At 66.1% G+C, this 22,760-nt stretch overlaps 3 protein-coding genes across 12 annotated transcripts; 2 read left to right on the forward strand and 1 right to left on the reverse strand.

Moving 5' to 3' along the window:
• Nucleotides 1–437: 437 nt before the first annotated feature.
• RXRB (retinoid X receptor beta) lies at nt 438–10,228 on the reverse strand. Of its 7 annotated transcripts, none has more exons than XM_065563921.1 (10): nt 10,040–10,228; nt 8,515–8,732; nt 7,890–8,043; nt 6,789–6,968; nt 5,276–5,439; nt 4,892–5,021; nt 3,862–4,027; nt 3,544–3,635; nt 2,537–2,642; nt 438–1,960 (listed from the first exon to the last, which is right to left on the reverse strand). In XM_065563921.1, the coding sequence occupies exons 1-10, from the start codon at nt 10,056–10,058 to the stop codon at nt 1,813–1,815; spliced, it is 1,377 nt and encodes a 458-aa protein (XP_065419993.1). In that variant the 5' UTR covers nt 10,059–10,228; the 3' UTR covers nt 438–1,812. The 7 variants fall into 7 exon arrangements, with proteins under 7 accessions (XP_065419993.1, XP_065419995.1, XP_065419994.1 ...); XM_065563923.1 differs by having other exon boundaries at nt 3,895–4,027; nt 8,530–8,732; nt 10,040–10,227; XM_065563922.1 differs by having other exon boundaries at nt 3,895–4,027; nt 10,040–10,225.
• Nucleotides 10,229–10,741: 513 nt separating this feature from the next.
• Nucleotides 10,742–17,210, forward strand: SLC39A7 (solute carrier family 39 member 7). 3 transcript variants are annotated; one of them, XM_065563928.1, is made up of 8 exons: nt 10,742–10,882; nt 12,193–12,715; nt 12,819–12,987; nt 13,227–13,310; nt 13,661–13,798; nt 14,555–14,707; nt 14,877–15,073; nt 15,375–17,210. In XM_065563928.1, exons 2-8 carry the CDS (start codon nt 12,206–12,208, stop codon nt 15,624–15,626), a joined length of 1,503 nt encoding a protein of 500 aa, XP_065420000.1. In that variant the 5' UTR covers nt 10,742–10,882; nt 12,193–12,205; the 3' UTR covers nt 15,627–17,210. The 3 variants fall into 3 exon arrangements, with proteins under 3 accessions (XP_065420000.1, XP_065420001.1, XP_065420002.1); XM_065563929.1 differs by having other exon boundaries at nt 14,573–14,707; XM_065563930.1 differs by lacking the exon at nt 13,227–13,310.
• A 477-nt stretch (nt 17,211–17,687) lies between these two features.
• Nucleotides 17,688–21,795, forward strand: HSD17B8 (hydroxysteroid 17-beta dehydrogenase 8). 2 transcript variants are annotated; one of them, XM_065563948.1, is made up of 9 exons: nt 17,688–17,805; nt 18,410–18,612; nt 19,072–19,188; nt 19,273–19,368; nt 19,560–19,645; nt 20,017–20,101; nt 20,760–20,802; nt 21,032–21,106; nt 21,604–21,795. In XM_065563948.1, exons 1-9 carry the CDS (start codon nt 17,760–17,762, stop codon nt 21,618–21,620), a joined length of 768 nt encoding a protein of 255 aa, XP_065420020.1. In that variant the 5' UTR covers nt 17,688–17,759; the 3' UTR covers nt 21,621–21,795. The 2 variants fall into 2 exon arrangements, with proteins under 2 accessions (XP_065420020.1, XP_065420021.1); XM_065563949.1 differs by lacking the exon at nt 20,760–20,802.
• Nucleotides 21,796–22,760: the final 965 nt, after the last annotated feature.

Raw genomic sequence — 22,760 nt, forward strand, 5'->3', positions numbered from 1 at the left:
TCACAGCTCAGCCCCAGGCAATGGGACCATCCCGCCCCACCCTGATGAGCAGGGGAGTCACTCAGGCACCCCCCCCCATAGGCCCCCTGGGTCCCAGTTTGAACCATCCTTCCTCTCCCCCGCCCCCCAACCCGGGTCCAGTTATGGACCACGCCCCCTCCCCCTCCCCACGTCCTGGTCTCTTCCAGCCCCCCACCTCAGTCAAAGTTTGGACCATCTCCCCCCCCTGCCCCCAGGGTCCCAGTGCCCCCACCAGGTCCCTGTCCCCCCATGTCAGAGAAACATCCCTTCCCAGGGTCCCCGAGGAACACCCCCTGCCCCCCCACGGTCCCAGCCCCCCCTAGTCCCCGAGGAACACCCCCTGCCCCCCGCGGTCCCAGTCTGCACGGGACACCCCCCGGAGCCCCGGCATGTCACCACCAGGGGGAGGCGCTGTCTGTGGTTGAGAAGCAGCAGCTTTAATCACTGTAACTCCAAAGCAATGGGGGGGGTTAATAATAATAAAAGCGAAAATAACGGGGGGAGGGGCGTGCGGGGGGGAAGGGCCGAGCACAACGGGGGGCGCTGCTAAGGCAGGGCCCCCACCCGACACACCCCTACCCCCACAGCAACTCAAACAAAGTGTCCAAACAGGGGTGCCCCCCAGACCCTGCAAACGGGGGGGGGGGGGGGGGGAGTGACATTCCTGCCACCCCCGATTCACCAGGGGTCTGAGCTCTGGCTCACAGCCACACACACACCCCGAGGCTGTAGGGCCTACAATAACCCACACCCACACCCCCCCGGGAGAGCTCACGGTCAGTGTGGATGGGGAGGCTGAAGTCTGGACTCCGGAAGGGGGCGGGGGGGTCTGGTACCTGCTGCATAGTTTGAGGTGGGGGAGGGGCGCAGGGTGTCGATTCAAAGTGCTAACCGGGTGCCTGAGAAATGGGGGTTGGGGGGGCGAGCAGGGCATAAACCCCCAAGCCCCCCACCAGGGACTGCCCCTCCCCCAGCAGAATGGCAGGGAGGCTTGGGGGTGGGAGTTGAGAACTAATGACAGACATGAGCTGCCCCCCCCCCAAGAGTGACCCCCCCCCAAACAGGGCAGGTAACAGCCCCCATGGGCCTGGGTGGGGGGCGATCAGCACTGACACAGACCCCTCCCCCCCCCCCCCCCCCCCACCAACAGCACAGGAGTCACTCCACGCACACCCATTCCTCACAGGAGCACTCGAGGGGGATTTCGCCAGAAGACCCCCCCCAGACAGGGGAAGGGGACCATGCCAGGAACCCTTGAAGGGGGTGAAGCCAGAAGGTCCCCCCACAAGGTGAGGGGCTGGGCCAGGCTTCCCACGCCATGGGGGGTCCCACTGCCCTGCAGAGAGAAGGGGGAGATGGGGGATTATTTTACAGTGGGGAGTTTGGGGGGGCTCCTCTCACCCCCCTACCTGAAATCTCTAGCTTTGCTCCCCCCGGTACACCAATACTGGGGTGCCACAGCACTGAGGGAGCCTCGGAGGTCAGCCCGGGGTACCTCCAGGGGGTGCCAGCAACTGGGGGAACGAGGTACACCCCATGGCCCACCCCGGGGAGCGGTCTGGGGCCACCCCAGCTCTAGGCAGGCACACAGAGTACACCCTAGGGGGCTCCCAAACCCAGGATGGGGAAAGGGGGAACACCCAGGGGGCCCCCCAACACGACAACTGACAACACTACCCCCAGGGCCTTCTCCTGGCAGCCCCCCAAAAAGAGTCCACAGCCCCCCAGTCCAGCGGTGGGTGCCGGGGAGCCGCCGCAGATTGCGCCGCTCTCGTGTGGCCTGCTGGGGGCTCAGGACAGCTGGTGGGGGGCCTCCAGCATCTCCATGAGGAAGGTGTCGATGGGGGTGTCCCCGATGAGCTTGAAGAAGAAGAGATGCTCCAAGCACTTCAGACCGATGGAGCGCAGGGCCGGCAGGCGCAGCAGCAGCTTGGCGAACCTGGGGGGCAGGCAGGGGGTTAGATGGGGGGTGGGGAGACCCCTCAGCCACTGCCCCAGAACCCCCTGCGCTACCCGTACACATGGCACCCTGCACCCCCCAACATCCCCCCCCCCACTGCCCCAGAACCCCTCCCACACCCTGTACACCTGTGGGATCCCCCCGCCCCATTCTCACTGCCACTAACCCCCCCTCCCCCCGCACACACACCCCCCCCCCCATGCCAGACAAGCTATGGGTCAGACACAGTGAGCTGGCACCACCTTGTGGCCACCTGCAGCATCTATCGCTCCAGGAGCAGAGCTGGCCTCACCGACAGCAGCAACCCCTGTCCTGGGTGAGCGGCGGCTCCCGGGGCAGACACCCGGGCACTGGGGCAGTGGCCCCTGCCCCCAACACCATCCCAGGCCTCTCCTCCCTCCTGCCCCACCCCCATACCTGCCCCACTGCCCGGCGTACCCCCCCCGCACCTGCCCCACTGCCTGGGATACCCCCCCCACCACCACTGCCCAGCATACCCCCCCCGCTACCCAACTCCCGTACCTGCCCCACTGCCTGGGTGCCCCCCCCTCGTACCTGCCCTGCTGCTCGGGGTACTTCTGCTTGCAGTAGGACTCCAGAGACGCATAGACCTTCTCCCGCAGCAGCTCCACCTCCCCAGGGTTCGACAGGCCCTTGGCATCTGTGGGGAGTCAGCGCCCACACAGCCCCCCAGGGGTCAGCGCCAGCACAGCCCCCCTGCGGTCAGCACAGCCCCCCCGGGGTCAGCGCCTACACAGGCCCCCCGGGGTCAGCACAGCCCTGCCTGGGGTCAGCGCGCGCACACAGGTCCCCTGGGGTCAGCGTGCACATAGCCCTGCCTGGGGTCAGCGCACACACAGCACTGCCTGTCCCCTCCCCCAGGGCTCCACACCCCCCAGAGCAGGGGGGGGCTGCAAGGTCAGCAGGGTCAACAGAACCCAAGGTGAATACGGTGGAGGACAACTGGTGGGGCGGGGGGGGCACAGGGTTCCTTACTAGGATTGTAGAGGATGATGGGGGCAGAAGCCCATGGGGATGGGGGGGGGGTGTTTCTGGGGAGCTCCTTACCCAGGTTGAAGAGGATGACGAGGGGCAGGCAGCGCCGGGGGGGTTGGGGGAGGTCTCAGGGGGGTCCCTTACCCAGGTTGAAGAGGATGATGGCCCGGAGGCAGCGCTGGGGAGTTCGGGGGGGGTCTCTCTTACCTGGGTTGAAGAGGATGACGGGGAGGCAGCCCCGGGGAGTTGGGGGAGGTCTCAGGGGGGTCCCTTACCCGGGTTGAAGAGGATGACGGGGGGTGGGGGGCAGGCAGCGCCCGGGGGGTTGGGGGAGGTCTCAGGGGGGTCCCTTACCTGGGTTGAAGAGGATGACTGGGGGTGGTGGTGGCAGGCAGCGCCCGGGGGGTTGGGGGAGGTCTCAGGGGGGTCCCTTACCTGGGTTGAAGAGGATGACGGGGGGGGGGGGGGAGGCAGCACCCGGGGGATTGGGGGGTTCTGGTGGGGTCCCTTACCCGGGTTGAAGAGGATGACGGGGGGGTTGGGAGGATTCTAGGGTGGTCCCTTACCCGGGTTGAAGAGGATAATGGCCCGGAGGCAGCCGAGCTCCGTCTTGTCCATCCGCATGTCCCGCATCTTGGACACCAGCTCAGTCAGCACCCTGGAGGGGGAGGGGCACACATCAGTGGGCCCTGGGGCAGGGACACCGCCCCACTGAGCACTCAGCATGGGCTCCCCTGACCCCTCCTGACCCTCCACGCCATGCCCTGGAGACCCCGTCCCCACCCGTCAGCAATGGCCCCCTCGGACTCTCCCGTCGCTGTGCCCCATGGGAACCACAGCCTCCTTGCCAGCCCTGTGCCCCCCGGTAAGCGCAGCCCCCTTACCAGCGCTCTGCCCCCTGGGCCCCTGCCTCCCACCTGTCGAAGATGGCCCCCACGCCGGCGCTGTGGGCGCTGTTGCGATGCACGTGCAGCCCCGTGGCCAGCAGGATCCCGTCCTTCACCGAGATGGAGCGGTGCGAGAAGGACGCGATGAGCAGCTCGTTCCAGCCTGGGGGGCAGGGAGAGCGGCTGAGAGCTGGGCCAAGGACCCCAGATCCCCTGCACCCCCTGGAACCTCTGCCCTCCCCACAGCTTGTGCCCAGAGCCCCCCCATCCCCTGCCTTCCCCACAGCTTGTACCCAGGACTGCCCCCTTTGTGAGGGGCAAGAGGAATCCATCCCACCCGCCACATTACTTAAGGGCCCCACAGCAACAGGACCCGTCCCCAGGAGCCACAGACCAAAGGGGACAGTTTGGGGTCCCCTCTTTCTCTAGAGTCCAGCCTAAAACCATGTGCACCAAAGCCCCCTTGTCTCACTCCACCACCCTCTGCCTGAGGGCAGCCCCAGGGAGGCACCTGCCCGCCTCCCCCTGCTCCCCCAGCATGACCTCCTGTCCCCACCCGTCACTCACCCGCCTGCAGCAGGACGTCCCGTCCCCACCCGTCACTCACCCGCCCGCCTCCCCCAGCACGTCATTTCCCACCCACCTCCCATCACTCCCCCGCCCGCAGTGGGACGTCCCATCCCGCCCCTGCACCCCATGTCACTCCCCCGCCCGCAGCAAGACGTCCCGTTCCGCCCCTGCACCCCGCTTCACTCACCCGCCCGCAGCAGGATGTCCCGCCCCAGCACCCCGCATCACTCACCTGCCCGCAGCGGGACGTCCCGCCCCTGCACCCCGCATCACTCACCCGCCCGCAGCGGGACGTCCCACCCCTGCACCCCGCATCACTCACCCGCCCGCAGCGGGACGTCCCGCCCCGGCACCCCGCATCACTCACCCGCCCGCAGCGGGACGTCCCGCCCCTGCACCCCGAATCACTCACCTGCCCGCAGCGGGACGTCCCGCCCCTGCACCCCGCATCACTCACCTGCCCGCAGCAGGATGACCTGGTCGTCCAGAGGCAGCTCCGAGAAGTGGGGGATGCGCTTGGCCCACTCCACCAGCGTGAAGAGCTGCTTGTCAGCCGCCTGGCAGATGTTGGTCACCGGGTCGTTTGGCTGGGGGGGCGGTCAGAGACGGGGGGGGGGGGGGCGGTCAGACACAGCCTGCTCCCCCCCACCGCAGTCTCCGCTATCCCTCCTCCCTGCCCTGCCCCCCCCAGAACCCAGCCCGTGGACCCCCCCTTCCCCAGAGCCCCCCCCAGACCTGAAACCCCATCCCTCTGGAGCCCCCTGCCCTCCCTGGACATGCCCCTTGCCAGGGCCTGGCTCTGCCATCCACCTCCCAGCCCTGCCCGCCCCACCCTGCTCACCGAGCTGCCCCCGGTGCCAGAGCCGTCGACGCTTTGGTCCGATTTCTGCTCTACGGCCAGCTCTGCCTCCAGAATCTTCTCCACTGGCATCTCCTCATTCGCGCCGCCTACAAAATCCCCGTCGCCGTCCTTCTCCTTCCCCCGCTGCCGCTCCTCCTGCACCGCTGGGGGGGGGACATGGGTCAGACACAGCACAGACCCCCCCCGACAACGCCCTCCCCACTCCCGCTCCTCCTGCACCGCTGGGGGGGACACGGGTCAGACACAGCACAGACACACACCCCCGACAACGCCCTCCCCACTCCTGCTCCTCCTGCACCGCTGGGGGGTACACGGGTCAGACACAGCACAGACACACACACCCCGACAACGCCCTCCCCACTCCCGCTCCTCCTGCACCGCTGGGGGGGGGACACGGGTCAGACACAGCACAGACACACACACCCCGACAACGCCCTCCCCACTCCCGCTCCTCCTGCACCGCTGGGGGGGGGGGGACGGGGACACATGGGTCAGACACAGCACAGACACACACACCCCGACAACGCCCTCCCCACTCCCGCTCCTCCTGCACCGCTGGGGGGGGGGGACACGGGTCAGACACAGCACAGACACCCACCCCCCCCGACAACGCCCTCCCCACTCCCGCTCCTCCTGCACCGCTGGGGGGGGGGGGGACATGGGTCAGACACAGCACAGACCCCCCCGACAACGCCCTCCCCACTCCCGCTCCTCCTGCACCGCTGGGGGGTACACGGGTCAGACACAGCACAGACACACACCCCCGACAACGCCCTCCCCACTCCCTGCTGCCACTCCTTCTGCACTGCTGGGTGGGACAGGGATGGGTCAGACATGGCACAGACTCCCCCCCCCCCCGACAACGCCCTCCCCACTCCCACTCCTCCTGCACCGCTGGGGGGGGGACACAGGTCAGACACAGCACAGTCACCCTCCCCCCCCCGACAACGCCCTCCCCACTCCCTGCTGCCACTCCTCCTGCACTGCTGGGGGGGACGGGACGGGTCAGACACGGCACAGAACCCCCCACGACAAAGACTTCCCTGCCCCCTGCTGCCATCCCTCCTGCACCTCTGGGGGGGACGACAGGATCAAACACGGCATAGAAACACACACCCCCCCCCCCCGTCGCCAATGCCCTCCCCACCCCCACTGCTGCTCCTCCTACACCTCCCAGAGGGGGACCTTCCCCTCAGACATTTCTGGTAGCAGCAGTACCAGTACCGGCCCTGCCCCCTCTCTTGATGGCCCCGCCCCATTCCGCAGGCCCCACCCCCAGGTGGGCAATACCTTCCCTCTTCATGCCGGTGGCCAGGCATTTCTGGTACCATAGAATCACAGAATATCAGGGTTGGACTAGATGACCTCGTAAGGTCCCTTCTAACCCTGATATTCTATGATTCTATGGTAGTGGCAGTACCAGTACTGGCCCCACCCCCTCTCTCTATGGTCCCGCCCCATTCCACAGGCCCCGCCCCCAGGTGGGCAGTACCTTCCCTCTTCATGCCCGTGGCCAGGCATTTCTGGTAGCGGCAGTATTGGCAGCGGTTACGCTGGCGCTTGTCCACAATGCAGTCCTTGTTATCCCGGCACGTGTAGGTCAGGTCCTTGCGGATCGTGCGCTTGAAGAAACCCTTGCAGCCCTCGCAGCTGTACACCCCGTAGTGCTTCCCTAGGGGGAGGGGGAGAGTCAGGGAGAACCCAGGAGTCCCAGCTCCCAGCCCTCCGCAACCGGCTCCCCTCCCACAGCCAGGGACAGAACCCAGGAGTCCGGGCTCCCAGCCCTCTGCAACCGGCTCCCCTCCCACAGCCAGGGACAGAACCCAGGAGTCCCGACTCCCAGCCCTCCACAACCGGCTCCCCTCCCACAGCCAGGGACAGAACCCAGGAGTCCCGACTCCCAGCCCTCCACAACCGGCTCCCCTCCCACAGCCAGGGACAGAACCCAGGAGTCCGGGCTCCCAGCCCTCCGCAACCGGCTCCCCTCCCACAGCCAGGGACAGAACCCAGGATTCCGGGCTCCCAGCCCTCTGCAACCGGCTCCCCTCCCACAGCCAGGGACAGAACCCAGGAGTCCCGGCTCCCAGCCCTCCGCAACCGGCTCCCCTCCCACAGCCAGGGACAGAACCCAGGAGTCCCGGCTCCCAGCCCTCCGCAACCGGCTCCCCTCCCACAGCCAGGGACAGAACCCAGGAGTCCCGACTCCCAGCCCTCCACAACCGGCTCCCCTCCCACAGCCAGGGACAGAACCCAGGAGTCCGGGCTCCCAGCCCTCCGCAACCGGCTCCCCTCCCACAGCCAGGGACAGAACCCAGGATTCCGGGCTCCCAGCCCTCTGCAACCGGCTCCCCTCCCACAGCCAGGGACAGAACCCAGGAGTCCCGGCTCCCAGCCCTCCGCAACCGGCTCCCCTCCCACAGCCAGGGACAGAACCCAGGAGTCCCAGCTCCCAGCCCTCCGCAACTGGCTCCCCTCCCACAGCCAGGGACAGAACCCAGGAGTCCGGGCTCCCAGCCCCCCCCGCTCTAGCCCACTAGACCCCACTCCCCTTTCACAGCTGAGGATAGAACCCAGGTGCCCTGGCCCCCGGTACCTGATGATCTGTCCCCACAGATGGCACAGAGGCGCTTCCCCGGCATCATGCCACCGTGGGGGTGGCACGGGAGACCCCGCACGCCCAGGGGGGGCTTGACGTCTTCCGAGCTGCTGACGGAGTGCATGCCCGACAGGTTCACAGTGGAGTTAATCTGGGGGCACAGAGATGGGAGCTGACCTGGCTACCCTGCAGTGCTCCGGGGGAAGGGAGCATGCCCCACTCCCCAATCCCTCCCCTCATGGGTGTCAGCTCCCCAGAGGAGCATGTCCCGGTTCCCGCTAGGATTCAGCCTTTCCCTCCCCTTACCCCTGTGGCCCCCAGCCCAGCCCCACACACGCCCCTATCCCCATCATGTCTGTGACCCCTCAGCGCTCCCAACTGGGGCGCTGTCCCTATTTTATCCACTTCCCAGCTCACTGGCTGCCAGTCCCCCCACGTTGGATCCTGGCTCCCCTGGCTCCAAAGAGACCATCCCCCTAACTCCCAACCCTCTCCCCAGGGCTCGGCTCCATGGCGCTGCACCCCCTTGGGGAAGCCCCCAGGCCCCCTCACCATCTCTCAGCTCCCCACCTCCCACCAGATCTCCTCTGCCCCCCGGGGGAGGAGCCACCCTCCCCCTTACCTGGGGGCTGCTTACGGGGCCATAGCCGCTGGAGGGCGTGGCTGGGAGCCCAGGGGAGCCCAGGGACGAGCTGATGACAGGGAAGGGGGAGCCCAAACTGCTGACGGGCGAGTTGATGGAGGAGGTCATGGCCGAGCTGATCATGGAGGGGTGAAGTGGGGCCGAGAGCTCCGGTGGGGGTGATGAGCTCAGAGACGAACTGTCGGGGCTCCTGCAGTCTGGGGGGGGGGGAGAAGAGAAGGGGATTAGCTCATCAGCACAGCGGTCCCCAGTGCCTAGCAGGGGAGACGGGGCGGAGACAGGACACAACCAATACACACACACCCTGGCAATGTGGCGCCCCGAGCGCCCGGCTGGGGAGATGTGCCCCCCCTCCAGGGAGACGGGGGACAGCTGAGACAACACCCCTGATGCAGCATGGCACCCCTGGTGCCCGGCTGGGGAGACAGGGCACAGCCAGGACATCCCCCTCCCCCCCAGCAGTGTGGCACCCTGAGCGCCCGGCTGGGGAGATGTGCCCCCCCTCCAGGGAGATGGGGGACAGCTGGGATGACACTTCCCCCGCAGCATGGCACCCAGTTGGGGAGACAGGGCAGGGCCCCAATAACATGACGCCCCCTGGGGTGACGAGGCACAGCCGGGACCCTCCCCCCACAGTGTGTTGACCCCTGGGGAGATGGGATACCGAGAGCAGGGCCCCCAGCAGCATGGCACCTCACCCTGGGGTTACTGCAGGTCAGTGTGTGCCCAGATGCCTGCACTTCCCCCCCCAGCCCCACCCCCGCTATTGCACAAGAGCCCAGTGAGCACATGATCACCCTGTCAACACCCCGTCCACAACAGGCACCTTGGGGGAGGGAGGGGGATCAGGAGTGGGCCCCGGAAATGGGCCCTCTCCCAGTGAGGGCACCCCCTTGCCCCAATCCCCCAGCACTGGGAATGGCCCCCACACACTCATAACCCCCTTATTTCTCCTTCCACCTGCAATCCCTGTGCAGCTCTCAGCCTGCCAGCATGGGGGGTATGTGCTCTGGGGGGACAGGTCTCCCCAGAATCCCACAGAGAGGGACAGCAGCACCCCCCGGCCGGCCAGGGGTCTCTGGGACACGGGAGCCCCTCGGTGGAGGGCAGGCCCCTGAGAAGGGCTTGCCTAGGCCCCACCCCACCCCCTACTTTGCAACCTCCCAACCCCACTGCTTTTCATGCTGGGCCCCCCAAAAGCTGCCTGACCCCACTAGCACTAGGAGCCTCCTCTCCGCCCCGAGCACCCAGCACCCCCCCACACACACCCCCCACCCCCTCCGCCTCCCGGGCACCCAGCACCCCCCACACCCTCCCTCCAGGACCCAGCACCCCTCCGCCCCGAGTACACCCCCCCCACCCCCCGGCTCTCGACGGGGCCGGGCCCCCCGTTACGCCACGCCCCGGCCTCCACCCCCGGGTGCCCCGCAGCCCCCAGCCCCGCCCCCCGCGCAGGGCGGGTCCGGGCGGGGCCCCGCGGGGTGTCTCGCCCCCCCCCGCTCACCGCGGCCGCGGTCTCCCATCCCGGGGGTCCCCGCTCCGTGCCGGGGGGATCCGGGCCTCAGACCCCCCCGGGCTCCGGCCCGATCCAGGCTCCGCCACCGCCTCCTGCGGGAGCCGAGCGGACCCACAGTGCACCGCGGCCGGGCCCAGCCGACCCAGCATGCCCCGCGCGGGGGCCTCCCCGGCCCAGCATGCACCGCGGCCGGCCGCAGTATACCCCGCGCGGGGAGGGGGGATTCCGGCCCATCATGCACCGCGCGAGGGCTCGTTCAGCCCATAATGCACCGTGGCCGAGCCTCTAAACCAGCCCACAATGCACCACTGACCAGCCACGAGAAGCCGCCCCCTCCGCCTTCCCGGCATGCAATGCTGTGAATCATAGAGACGGGATTTGTTCCAGACAGTCACTGTGACGGCTGTATCTCGTGGACCCGGCTTTCCTCCACCCCACTTACACTAGAGACGGGAGGACATTCCAAACTGTCCCCTTTGGTTGCTACCAGACTGGCGGGGAGGTGAAAGCGCTCCGCCCTAAACAAAGATGGCGGCCGCTAGTCAGGCTTCACGCCGCCCCGCACAAAGATGGCGCCCCCATGGTAACTGTCTGGCTAAGTCTCGCCGCAGTCACCATCTTTGTGAGGGGCACACGGACGGCCTACTGCGGCCTCCATCTTTAAGAGGGGCGATGTTAAGATCTATGGTGGCCGCCATTTTTGTGAGGGGCACTGCCTGCTCGCGGGGGGAGGGGTGGACGGGTCTGGGGATTGTTCCCGCGAGATTTTGGAGGGGGAGGAGCCTGGCTGCCACGTCGGGTCTGAGCCGGAGCTAACGGATCCCAGTGACGGTGAGACCCCCCGGGGCATAGAGAGCAGGGAGGGGGCTAGAGGGGCCGCACGGCGCCCCGGGGCATAGAGCTGGGAAAGGGGGGCTAGAGGGGCCGCGTGGATCTGCGGTCAGGGAGCTGGGAGGACGAGGGGCCCCGTGGCCATAGAGAGGAAGGTGTTGGGGGCTAGAGCGCCCTTGGGTCGGGGGCTCGAGGGGCCCGGGGGTCACAGAGACAAGCCCAGGCTGGGGGGGCTGCGGGCCCTGGACACGGCGGGGGGGTAGAAAGGCCTGGTGGGCTGGCATGGCAGGTAGATGGGGGCCACTGGGAGGTATAATGACCATAGAGATGCTAGGCAAGGGGGGCCAGAAAGGGCCGCACAGACCCTAGAGACTATGGGAAGCCCCGGGCGATAAATACGTGGGGGGCAGAAGGAGCCACTGTATGATCCTAGGCCTGGGCAAACAGCGTAGGCAGGGCCGTGGCGCTGGGAAGGAGGGCACTGCGGGGTCATAGAGATGGCAAAGAGCCGTAGAGGGGACAGGGAAGGGAGTCTAGAGCGGCAGTTCTCAACCAGGGGGTTCACGTACCCATGGGGGTACGCGGGGTCTTCCGGGGGTACATCAGCTCAGCTCGATACTTACCTAGCTTTACAACAGGCTGCATGAAAAGCAGCAGCTGAGTCAGTGCAGACTAAAATGTCACACAGCCGATAAGAAAGCCAGCCATGGTTCAGTAACCGTGGTGTAGTGTTATGTCTGGTTTTGTAAGCAGGTAGTTTTTAAGTGAGGTGAAACTTGGGGTACGCAAGACAAATCAGCCCCCTGAACGGGGTGCAGTCGTCTGGAAAGGCTAAGGGCCGCGGGTATAGAGCGTGTACTACGTGAGTCCTAGTGATTGGGAGAAGGATCTTGCAGGGGTTCTTCGAGAGCGGCGTTTCTCACTCTTTCTGATACCCGGGTTGCTGCCCTTCCAACCTGTGTCAGGGAGATCTCTGAGACGGCGCCGGTCCCCAGACCGGTCGTTGAGAAACGCTGTTCTAGACCCTCCTCTTGTGATCCCCATGACCCAGCAGTGCCGCTCTAGACACTCCTCTCCATCACTATGGCCCCGCAGTGCTAGATCTGCTTTGGGTAGTTATGGTCGTGCAGGCTCTAGACTCTGCTGTGCCGCTATGATTTTACACTGGCCTCTCTAGAATTTCTTCCACTTTTCTGTGGCCTCTCTACCTCTGCTGGAGGGAACGGGGACTAGAGCGAGGGGATGTGTGAGTGTGACAGGAAAGGTCGTGGTGTGACAGGAAAGGTCGTGCTCACACTCCCGCTTTCCAGCCGTGACAGCAGGATGGTGGTGCCTGGACGGACGCAGGGCAGAGCGGGACTCTATGGCCCAGTCGCCGCCATGATGGTCTGTGCAGCGCTGATACAGATTACTTCTTCGCACGAAGATCTGCACCACGGGCATTCGCACGAGGATCTGCACCATGGGCACAGCCACGCTGGGCACAGCCACGAGGATCTGCACCATGGGCATTTGCACGAGGATCTGCACCATGGGCACAGCCACGAGGATCTGTACCATGGGCATTCGCACAAGGATCTGCACCACGGGCACAGCCATGCTGGGCACAGCCACGAGGATCTGCATCATGGGCATAGCCATGCTCACCACAGCCACTCGCATGGGGACTTCCACGGCCATGGGCATTCGCATGAGGACTTCCACGGCCCCAGCGAGGCCGACTTTAGCCACCAGCCCAAGGAGGTCCGTGTTCCGCACTCGGCTGAGGGGTCCCCAAGCCACCAGCAGTTGCCTGGGAAGGAGAGGCAGGACTTGGTCAAGCTATGGACACACGTGAGTTCCCGTGTCGAACGTGGAGGTGCTGCCTTGCACGTGCTTGCACTGGCGTAACCCCCTGACAGTCTCTCTCCTCCCCCCCTCCCCGTAACCTCTGCAGGCCATCGGGGCCACCTTGCTGATCAGCGCCGCCCCCTACTTCATCCTCTTCCTCATCCCCGTGGAGTCCAACACTTCCCAGCACCACGCCCTGCTCCGGCTACTGCTCAGCTTTGCCTCGGGGGGACTCCTGGGGGACGCCTTCCTGCACCTCATCCCCCACGCGCTGGGTGAGCAGCACACAGATGGACTGGGACACGGGGCCTCTCCCCTCTCAGGGTCCTAGCTCCAGTCCGGCCTGGGGCAGGGGGACTGGCTGGCTCGGGGGCAGGAAATGGGATACGGGGTGTTCCTCTCTTGGGAGGTACCTGGGGTGCGGCCGATCTGGCTCAGGGGGCAGGGAATGGGCCCTGGGGCCTCTTCCTTCTTGGGGGTCTGGTTACTCATCTCTGCCCCTTTCCCTCCCCAGTGCCCCATTCCCACCACGCAGAGGGCGGCCATGCCCATTCTCACTCCCCCACGGTGTCGGCTGGCCACGGTCACTCCCACCAAGGTGAGGCCGGGGGAAGTGGGGGCAGTGGGTGGGGGAGGGAAGGCCAGACAGACCAGGGAAAGGGGGCTGTGGTTGGAGGCTTGTGTGGGGCAGCGTGCAGGGGGGCCCAGAAGGGCTAGGGTTTCTACGGAGAGCTGGAGTGGCTCATGTCTGTGACTGGGACAGGGGATGGGGGTAATGGCTATAGGGGAGGTGTAGTGTGGGGCAGGTTCGTGGGTTAGCACTCTTTCCCCCCACCCTGGCAAGTGATGGCGGTGGGACTCTGGTCCTGGGAGGGGGCTGTACTGTGGTGGGGGAAGGGGGGCTGGCAGTCTCTTTCCCAGCCTGCCCCCATCATCTCTGCCCCCCAGGGCAGGATCACCAGCGGATGATGGCTGTGGGGCTCTGGGTCCTGGCTGGCATCGTAGCTTTCCTGGTGGTGGAAAAGTTTGTGAGACATGTGAAAGGGGGACATGGCCACGGGCACAGCCACGGCGGACACAGCCATGGTACGTACCACACGGGACACACACACACACCATGGTTCCCCCAGCCACGGGCACAGCTGGACCCCCCCACACACACACACGCATGTCCACCCGCCCCCATGGATCTCCCAGCCTTGGGCACAGCCATGGTACGTACCGTCCAGGACCTCCCCTCCCCATGTCCCCCCAGATCCCCTCCCCACATCCCAAACCACACACCCCCCAGATCCCCTACCCATCAGCAGAGCCACGGTGGCACAGCCACGGTACGTACCAGCTGGAACACCCTCCCCCATCTCCAGCACCCCCGGGAGCTCCGTCTGTTTCGCTGAACCAGGAGAAGGCGAAGGGGTGACGTGATCCCAGTCTCCATCCTGCCGGGCTCCCCGGTCTAGCCCAGGAAGGTCTAACGCCATCCACCGGCTGGGGAATGAACCAGTGGAACCATTTCCCAGGGTCCTGGCAGATTCTCCACCCAGCCGTATTTAACTCACGGTTGGCTGGTTCTCTCCTAGATCGGCTCTGGGGATTATCATGGGGCAGGTCTCTGGCCTATGCTGTACAGGGGGTCAGACCAGTCCCTTCTGGCCTGGAATCCATGGATTGGAGTGGGCTTGGAAAGGGGGGGCCCATATAAGGGCCCTGACGGTCTGCAGGTGACCCTAGGGATCAGTGGGAGGGGTGCTGGTGGTCCTGGACCCACATGAGTCCCCCTCCTGTCCATGGGCGGGCTCCCGGGAGAGGGACTCGAGCAGTCAGCCCTGACCCCACACCTAGCCCCTGGTCCACCCACAGCTCCCAAGGCGAAAAGCAGTTCTGGCGAGGAGGACAATGGGCCCCAGGAGAGGAAGGCCGGCAAGGCGCGTGCCCCTGACAAGGCAGCCCCCAAGAAGAGGGGCCAGGAGTCAGAGGAGCGGACTCAGGAGTCCAGTAAGTCGTTGGGGGTGGGGGGTGCTGGAGGGAGGGAGCTGGGTCTGTGGGGGGGCACCATGGCACAGAGAGCATCTGGGGAAGGATAAGGGAGGGGTGTGGGGGAGAGGGTTTGAGGGGGGCTGTGATCAGGTTGGGGGGGTTTCAACTCTTGTCGCCCTGCCCCCAGCAATGAAGGTCTCTGGGTACCTGAACCTGGCGGCCGACCTGACGCACAACTTCACAGACGGGCTGGCGATCGGGGCGTCGTTCCTGGCGGGGGCCGGGGTGGGGGCCGTCACCACCCTCACCGTGCTGCTGCACGAGGTGCCTCACGAAGTGGGCGACTTCGCCATTCTCGTCCAGTCGGGCTGCAGCAAACGCAAGGTACAGCCCCTGCTGCCCCCAACCCCCTTGCTAAACCCACCCGGACCCCCCGCTGCTGCCTGTCCCCGCCCTGGGACCCCTGCTGTCCCCGCCCCCTTGCTAACCCTGCCCCAGACACCCACTGCTGCCTGCCCCCGCCCCTATATTCCCCTACTCACCCTGCCCCAGAACTCCTGCTAAGGCCTGCCCCCGCTCCCCTGTATTCTCCTGCTGACCCTGCCCAAACCCCACTTGCCCCCCAGTCCCACCAAACCCCATAGCCCTCCACTGACACCCCCTGGTCCCTCTCTCTCCCCCGCAGGCGATGAAGCTGCAACTGCTGACGGCGCTGGGCGCCCTGGCGGGCACGGCCTGCTCACTGCTGGCCGAGGGCATCGGGGAGGCGGCCACGGCCTGGATCCTGCCCTTCACGGCGGGCGGGTTCATCTACGTGGGCACCGTGTCGGTGATCCCAGAGCTGCTGCGGGACGCGGCGCCCCTGCAGTCCCTGCTGGAGGTGCTGGGGCTGGTCTGCGGCGTCGCCATGATGGTGCTCATCGCGCACTACGAGTAGCAGGCCCAGCGGGGGCGCCTGGGGGGCAGTGGCGCGTGGACCCAGGCATCCGGGGTGGGACTCCGTGTGGACTCCAGGGGTGGGGGGTGTGGTGGACCCTGGCATCCAGGACACGGGGGGGGGGGGGAGCGGGGGCCAACTCTGCATGGACCCAGGTGTCCAGGGTGGGGGGTGCTATGTGGGCTGTGGAGGCGGAAGCCACATGAATCCTGGTGACCAGGGTGGAGGACCTGCGCCCTCCCACATCCCAGATGCTGGGTCCATCCAGAGCTTCCCCCCGGGGCGGGGGTGCTGCGTGAGCCCTGGGGGGCAGGGAGGATGCAGTGTTGTGCCGTGGGGAGGGGGTGGGACGGACACTGGTGTCCAGGTGCTGACACTCACTCTGGGATTGGGTGGTGGCGTGGACCCCGGTAGTGGGGCTGGCGCAGTGCAGGCTCCGGGGCTGGGTGAGACCTCGGGCAGGCACCATACAGACTGCAGGGGTGTGAGGTGCCCTGTAGATACAGACACCTCTGCTGGGGGGAGGGGGGCAGCCGCACAGCCCCAGCAGCCAGGGATAGAGGATGGCCCAGACACCGCCGTGGGCGGAATCTCATTGGCCCGGCCTCCGGGGGCATCATCTGACTTCCAGCTGAACAGGGGGGTGCGAATGTGGGGCAGGGGAGATAATGTGCTGCTGCTTGATTTGTTTTCTGGAGGGTCCAAAACCAAGTCCGTCCCCACCTCCCTGGCCTGTGTCCCCCCTAGGAGTGAAATGGGGGGCAGCCGGGCCGCCCCTTCCTTTGGAAGGGGGAGCTTATGGAAGTGAATCCTCCAGGCCACATCATGGGTTGGTTTGGAGAAGATGGGGAGAAAAGCCCTGCCCTCTGGACCACATGGGGGCTACATGGGGGGGTTACCCAGATCCTTTGCTTCTTGGACCAGGTTTTATTGGGCAGATTAACCAGAATTCTCTCCCACAACACACCCTGTGTGACCCAAAGCAGCTATCCAGGCTAGTTCCATATGGGGCGGCTGCCCTGACCCCCCCACCACACTGGGGACCAAAGGGACGCGGAGCGGGGCTAATCAAGACACTGCTAGGCAACAATGCCCTGACAGAGGTTATTTTGGAGGGGACTGGGGGTGATTCTGGGGTGCAGGGGCTTTGGTGATGGAGGGGACAAGCAGAGCCAGTCATCTGGGGCTGCTGGGGGAAGCGGGGGGGATTGCATGCGGACCTGGGGGAATTAGCACGAACTGCAGGTTCAAGGGGTACCATGCGGACCCAGGCATCCGGGGCCGGAAGGTGAATCACAAGCACGCAGCTCGATGGTGTCCCTATTGAATGGTATGTCCTGGGGGAGGGCTGTTAATTGGGGTGACTTTGGAACGTGGTGGGTGCGGGGTCAATTACTCCCCTGGGGGGGCAGGAAAGGTTTTATAAGGGGGGGTATATTTTTGTATATGATTTTGCTTTTGTATGGGTGGGCTGGGGAGTGGGGGCCAGGAGGGGATGGGGTGGGGCCATGCAGGACGACTATGTGGATGATTGTCGCAAAAATTGTGTCATTAATTAACGAATTAAACAATGATCTGAGGCGCTGTTGGTGCGAAGTCTGTATGTACTGGAGAGAGGGGCGGCAGTACCCCGTGGACAGCAGGGGGCATGGAGTAGGGTGACCAGTCAGCAACTGTGAAAAATCGGGACAGAGGGTGGGGGTAATAGGAGCCTATATTAGAAAAAAGACCCCAAGATCGGGACTGTCCCTATAAAATCGGGACATCTGGTCACCCTAGCATGGAGTGACCCCTTCACTGCCTGCTTCATCAGGGTCTGGTCCTGGCTCCCATCCCCCGAGCAGGGAGAGAACCCAGGAGTCCTGGCTCCCAATCCGCCCCCGCGGGGGTGAGAACCCAGGAGTCCTGGCTCCCAACCCCCGAGCAGGGAGAGAACCCAGGAGTCCTGGCTCCCAGCGTGCGCCCCCCGCCCCCAGAGAACCCAGGGGTCCTGCATCCCCCTCCCGCCTGCCCCCCCGCACCCCGATTCTGGGCCGGGAGGACTCTGACCATAGAGTTCCCGCCTAGCGCTGCCGTCCGTGGGGCCCGCCCCCGCTCTATGGTCCCCGCGCCGCCCCCCCCCCCCCCACTGTCATGGCGGCCCCGCTGCGGCTCCGCTCCACGCTGGCCCTGGTGACAGGTGCCCCCAGCAGGGGGCGCTCGGGGGCGGGGCCTGACCCCCCCCCCGGGGATCCAGCCCCCCTCCCCCATCCAGCATTTGAGGGGCTGGGGCAGGTTCCGGGGGGGCACTTGGGGGGGGGCTGTGTGGGGGGGCCCCCGAGGCGGGGGGGGGCAGGGGGCATTTGGGGGTTCTTGAGGAGTCCCTGAGGCTGGGGGAGGTTCGTGGGGGGGCTCGGTGGGGGGGTGTTTCTGGGTCCCCCCCCCCCCGTCTCTGACGCTGGTCCCCCCATGGCAGGCGGGGGCAGCGGGATTGGTACAGGTATCTGCCCGGGGGGGGGTTTCTGGGGGTCCCTAGAGGGGTTCTGGGTCCCCCCCACCCCCATCTCTGACGCTGGTCCCCCCATGGCAGGCAGGGGCAGCGGGATTGGTACAAGTATCTGCCGGGGGGGTTCCGGGGGTCCCTAGAGGGGTTCTGGGTCCCCCCCCATCTCTGACCCTGGTCCCCCCATGGCAGGCAGGGGCAGCGGGATTGGTACAGGTATCCGCCTGGGGGGGGTTTCTGGGGGTCCCTAGAGGGGATCTGGGTCCCCCCCCATCTCTGACGCTGGTCCCCCCATGGGCAGGCGGGGGCAGCGGCATTGGCCGCGCTGTCTGTGCCCGGCTGGCCGAGGAGGGGGCGCTGGTGGCCGTGGCCGACCAGAATGAAGCGGGGGCTGCGGAGACAGTGCGGGGGCTGCCACGGGGGGAGCCCGGCCAGGAGCATGAGGCGTTCGGGGTGGACGTCAGCTCAGCCCAGAGCGTGGGGGAGCTCATGGCTCGGATCCAGGTAACGGGGCTGGAGAGAACCCAGGAGTCTGGGCTCCCCCCACTGTAACCAATGGATTCCTCTCCCCTCCAGAGGACCCAGGAGTCCTGGCTGCCGCCCCATCACTCTAACCACTAGGCCCCACTGCCCTCCCTGGGAACCCAGGTGTCCTGACACCCCTCCTGGCCTCCGGGAGAACCAGGCTCCCTGATCCCGCCCCCCACCCCACTCTAAGCACAAGCCCCCACTGGTGTCCGGGAGAACCCAGGCCCGCTGACCCCTTCCCCCGCCCACTCTAAGCACAAGCCCCCACTGGCCTCAGGAGAACCCAGGCCCCCTGATCCCCCCCCCCCACTCTAAGCACAAGCCCCCACTGGCCTCAGGAGAACCCAGGCTCCCTGATCCCCCCGCCACACTCTAAGCACAAGCCCCCACTGGCCTCGGGAGAACCCAGGCCTCCTGACCCCCTGCTGTCCCCAGGCCCGGTTCTCCGCCCCGCCCCGGGTCTGCGTGAGCTGCGCCGGAATCACCATGGACGAGTTCCTGCTCAAGCAGACAGAGGCAGCGTTCGACAAGGTGCTCCAAGTCAACCTCAAGGTACGGGGTCTCCAGATGGGGGCAGGGCAGGGCCCCCCCAGCTGGCCCCCCCCCCCCAGGCTAACCTGGTCCCCCTCTCCCCAGGGAACCTTCCTGGTCACCCAGGCTGTGGCGCGTGGGCTGGTGGAGAGCGGAGCCCCAGGGGGGTCCATCATCAACATGGGCAGCATCGTGGGCAAGGTGAGAGCTGCGAGCTTCCTCGGAGCAGTGTCCTGGGGGGGATAGTGGGGGCTGTGAGCTTCCTCAGGACAGTGTCCTGGCGGGATAATAGGAGCTGTGAACTTCCCTAGAGCAGTGCTATGGGGGGATAATAGGGGCTGTCAGCTTCCCTGGAGCAGTGCCCTGTACTCACATGTCCCTCTCCCTGACAGGTGGGGAACCTGGGGCAGGTGAGCTACGCAGCATCCAAGGCTGGCGTGGAGGGGCTGACCAAGACCGCTGCCAAAGAGCTGGCCAGGTGGGGCTGGGGGGGGACTGCAGGGTGGCAAGGGGGCAGGCTGAAGTGAGGAGGGCGGGGCAGGCTGAGGGGGAGGACTGCAGGGCAAGGGGGCAGGCTGCGGGGTGGGCTGGGAAGGCTGTGGGTACAGGCTGGGCAGTGCAGCTGGGGGGCAGGCCGAGGAGGCCTGGGAAAAGTAGGGCAAATCATGGGCAGGGGGGCAGGGGGATGATGTGGGGGGCTATTCTGGGAAGATGGGGGGCTGGAGCTTAGGCTGGGGTGGAGGTTTGGGAGACATAGTTGGGGGCAGCTGGCGGTTGGGGGGAAGCAGGTCAGGGGGAGCTGTGGTGACCAGGCAGGGGGGCTGCCCTCTCCCTCATGGTCCCCCCCAGGTTCGGGATCCGCTGTAACGTGGTGCTTCCCGGGTTCATCGCCACCCCCATGACGGACAAGGTGCCTCCCAAAGTGCTGCAGAAGGTAACACCGGAGGGTCTGGGCCCCGTAACTCCCCCGCCCCCTCCCTTCAGAGAACCTGCCCTGTATTACCCTGAGCCCCACAACCCCCTCTGCCTCGTATCTGCCTCCCCCTGAGCCTCACAACCCCTCTCTGCCCCATATCTACCCACCCCACAACCCCCCTGCCCCATGTTCCCCTCAGCCCCATAGTGCCCCTCTACCCCGTTATCCACATGCCCAGCCCACGTTTCCCTCTGAAGAACCTGCCCCATATTCCCCCATCACCCTGGCCCCCTCAGCCCCCTCTGTTCCATACTTCCCCCAGTGCACTCCTCCCCACGGAGCCCGACAATCCCTCAGCACCCCTTATTCCTGCCCAGTACCCCCCATTGCTCCACAACCTAGGGGATGGGGGATATTGGGGCTGTGAGCTTCCTCAGAGCAGTGCCCTGGACGGAGCTATGAGCTTCCTCGGAGTGGTGCATGGGGCGGGGGAGTGGGGGCACTATCTCCCCTGAGGCACCCAGCCCATAACCCTTTATTACCCCCTCCCCCCTGCAACTCCTCTCCTTCCCCTGCAGATCCGTGCCCTGCCCCCTGGTTCCCCCCCTTTCCCCTGGGGTGCAGGGGGGCTCCATGCTCACCAGCCATCTCTGACCCCTCCTCTCCCGCTGCTCAGTTTGCAGGGATGGTGCCGTTGGGACGACTCGGGGACCCCAAAGGTGAGACCCCCGACTCAGGGTGCCCTGTGCAGTGGGGCTGGATCTGCTGGGCGTGGGGAGGAGGGGTGTGGGGCACAGTTCTGGGGGGTGCATGTATAGATTGGGGTACGGCGGGGTTGGGGCTGTGCACACTGATTTGGGGTGTTGCACAGAAGACTCCCCACTAGGGAAGGGGCCGTGGCTCCCACACGTGTGGCTGTTACTGACCCACCCCCCCTTCTGCCCTCAGAGGTCGCTGACGTCTGCGTCTTCCTGGCCTCAGACGAGAGTCGCTACATAACAGGGGCCAGTGTGGAGGTGACAGGTATGGGGCGGGAGTCAGGAGCCAGGACTCCTGGGTTCTCTCCCTGGCTCGGGGAGGGGAGTGGGGGCTGCTGGGTTAGAGCGGGGGGGGGGGCTGGGAGCCAGGACTCCTGGGTTCTATCCCCAGCTCTGGGAGGGAAGTGGGGGTTGGAGAGTTAGAGCAGGGGGGCTGGGAGCCAGGATTCCTGGGTTCTCTCCCTGGCTTGGGGAGGGGAGTGGGGGCTGCTGGGTTAAAGCAGGCGGGGCTGGGAGCCAGGACTCCTGGGTTCTCTCCCAGTTCTGGGAGGGGAGTGGGGTCTAGTGAGGTAGAGACCAGCCAGGATGGATGGGAGGATGGGGTGAGAGACAGAGATATGGGGAGGGGCAGGGATACGGGGTGCTTGGGAGTAGGGGCAGGGGTGGGGGAAAGCGGGAGGAACAGAGAGACGAGGGAGTGGGGGGAGACAGTTGGGGGCTCCCTCCTCCATCAGGGGCTCCCTCATTCTCTCTCTGTTGCAGGGGGTCTCTTTCTCTGATGGATCTGCCTCCAGCCTCTGGACACAGCCCACCGCTGGGAGAAGCAGCAATTGCCAAGTGTCTCCATGAGCTGCCCCCCGGGAAGCCCCCAGCCCTGCAGGATCTGGGGAGCGGAACTGAGTTGGAGGGTCCGGGGCGGCATATTAAAATAAAACACTGATTGTATCAGGGTGATTCCGTCTCCCATTGATTTCTTCCCTGATGCTGCCGGACTCCTGGGTTCTATCCCCAGCTCTGGGAAAGGAGGGGGATCTAGTGAGTTAGAGCAGGCAGGGGGCTCTGGGAGCCCGGACTCCTGGGTTCACCTCCTGGCTCTATGCACTCCGTTCCTCTCGTTGTGCCTCAGTTTCTCCTCTGTAACCCAACGACAAATCCCTGGAGGAGGCTGCGTGTGGGGCTGCATTCATGAGTGTTTGCAGCCGCGGGGGGTGGGGGGAGCCTGGGACTGGGGAAAAGGGGAGGGACTGGCACAGGTGGGGGGCAGGGATTTGGGGCCTGGGGGTATAAGAACTGGGGCGAGGGGAGGAGTGGGGATATTGGGGAGGGGCTGTGGGATTAGAGTACTATGGGGTGGTGGAGGCAGGGAGTGGGGGGCTGTGGGGAGGGGAAGAGGTTTGGGGAAAAGTGGATTGGGGGCTGTGGAGAGGAGGGGCAGGGAGTGGCGGGGCTGTGGGAAGGGAAGGAGAGGGTGGGGGGAAGAGGGGATTAAGGGACTGTAGGGAGGAGGGGCAGGGGGTTGGGGGGCTGTAGGGAGGGGATGGGGCTGTGGGGAGGAGGGGCAGGGGGATTGGGGGGCTGTAGGGAGGGGATGGGGCTGTGGGGAGGAGGGGCAGGGGGATTGGGGGCTGTAGGGAAGGGATGGGGCTGTGGGGAGGAGGGGCAGGGGGAGTGGAGGGCTGTGGGGAGGAGGAGCAGGGGGATTAGGGGGCTGGATGTGGAGAGGGGAGGGGGCTCTGTCCGTCCCACACGCTTCCCTCCTGTTTGAAGCCGCCGCCCCCTTGTCCCGGCGGGGCGGGCGGTGGGGGGGGGGGTCGGTGGGGGGAGATGCCTCCTATTCACAGCCCCATCTCTCAGGGCAACGGCCGGGGGCGGGGGAGCCGCGCACAAAGGGGGCAGAGGGGAGGGAGGGACCCTCGTGT

The sequence above is a fragment of the Chrysemys picta genome, chromosome 12, assembly GCF_011386835.1.
Source record: "Chrysemys picta bellii isolate R12L10 chromosome 12, ASM1138683v2, whole genome shotgun sequence".
NCBI classification, from domain to species: domain Eukaryota; kingdom Metazoa; phylum Chordata; order Testudines; family Emydidae; genus Chrysemys; species Chrysemys picta.

Excerpts from the sequence above, each read along its gene's own strand:
- RXRB (XM_065563917.1), bottom strand. The coding sequence starts at position 9,124 with ATGTTATTGGGGCCCTGCCCTGTCTCCCCAACTGGGTGCCATGCTGCG. Across the intron at positions 5,440-6,788 it reads CACGGGCATGAAGAGGGAAG|CGGTGCAGGAGGAGCGGCAG; the intron begins GTACTGCCCACC and ends TCCCCCCCCCAG. Across the intron at positions 1,961-2,536 it reads TACCCCGAGCAGCAGGGCAG|GTTCGCCAAGCTGCTGCTGC; the intron begins GTACGAGGGGGG and ends CCTGCCCCCCAG.
- SLC39A7 (XM_065563928.1), top strand. The coding sequence starts at position 12,206 with ATGGTGGTGCCTGGACGGACGCAGGGCAGAGCGGGACTCTATGGCCCA. Across the intron at positions 12,716-12,818 it reads TGGTCAAGCTATGGACACAC|GCCATCGGGGCCACCTTGCT; the intron begins GTGAGTTCCCGT and ends TAACCTCTGCAG. Across the intron at positions 15,074-15,374 it reads CGGGCTGCAGCAAACGCAAG|GCGATGAAGCTGCAACTGCT; the intron begins GTACAGCCCCTG and ends TCTCCCCCGCAG.
- HSD17B8 (XM_065563948.1), top strand. The coding sequence starts at position 17,760 with ATGGCGGCCCCGCTGCGGCTCCGCTCCACGCTGGCCCTGGTGACAG. Across the intron at positions 19,189-19,272 it reads TGCTCCAAGTCAACCTCAAG|GGAACCTTCCTGGTCACCCA; the intron begins GTACGGGGTCTC and ends CCCTCTCCCCAG. Across the intron at positions 20,102-20,759 it reads CTCCCAAAGTGCTGCAGAAG|TTTGCAGGGATGGTGCCGTT; the intron begins GTAACACCGGAG and ends CCCGCTGCTCAG.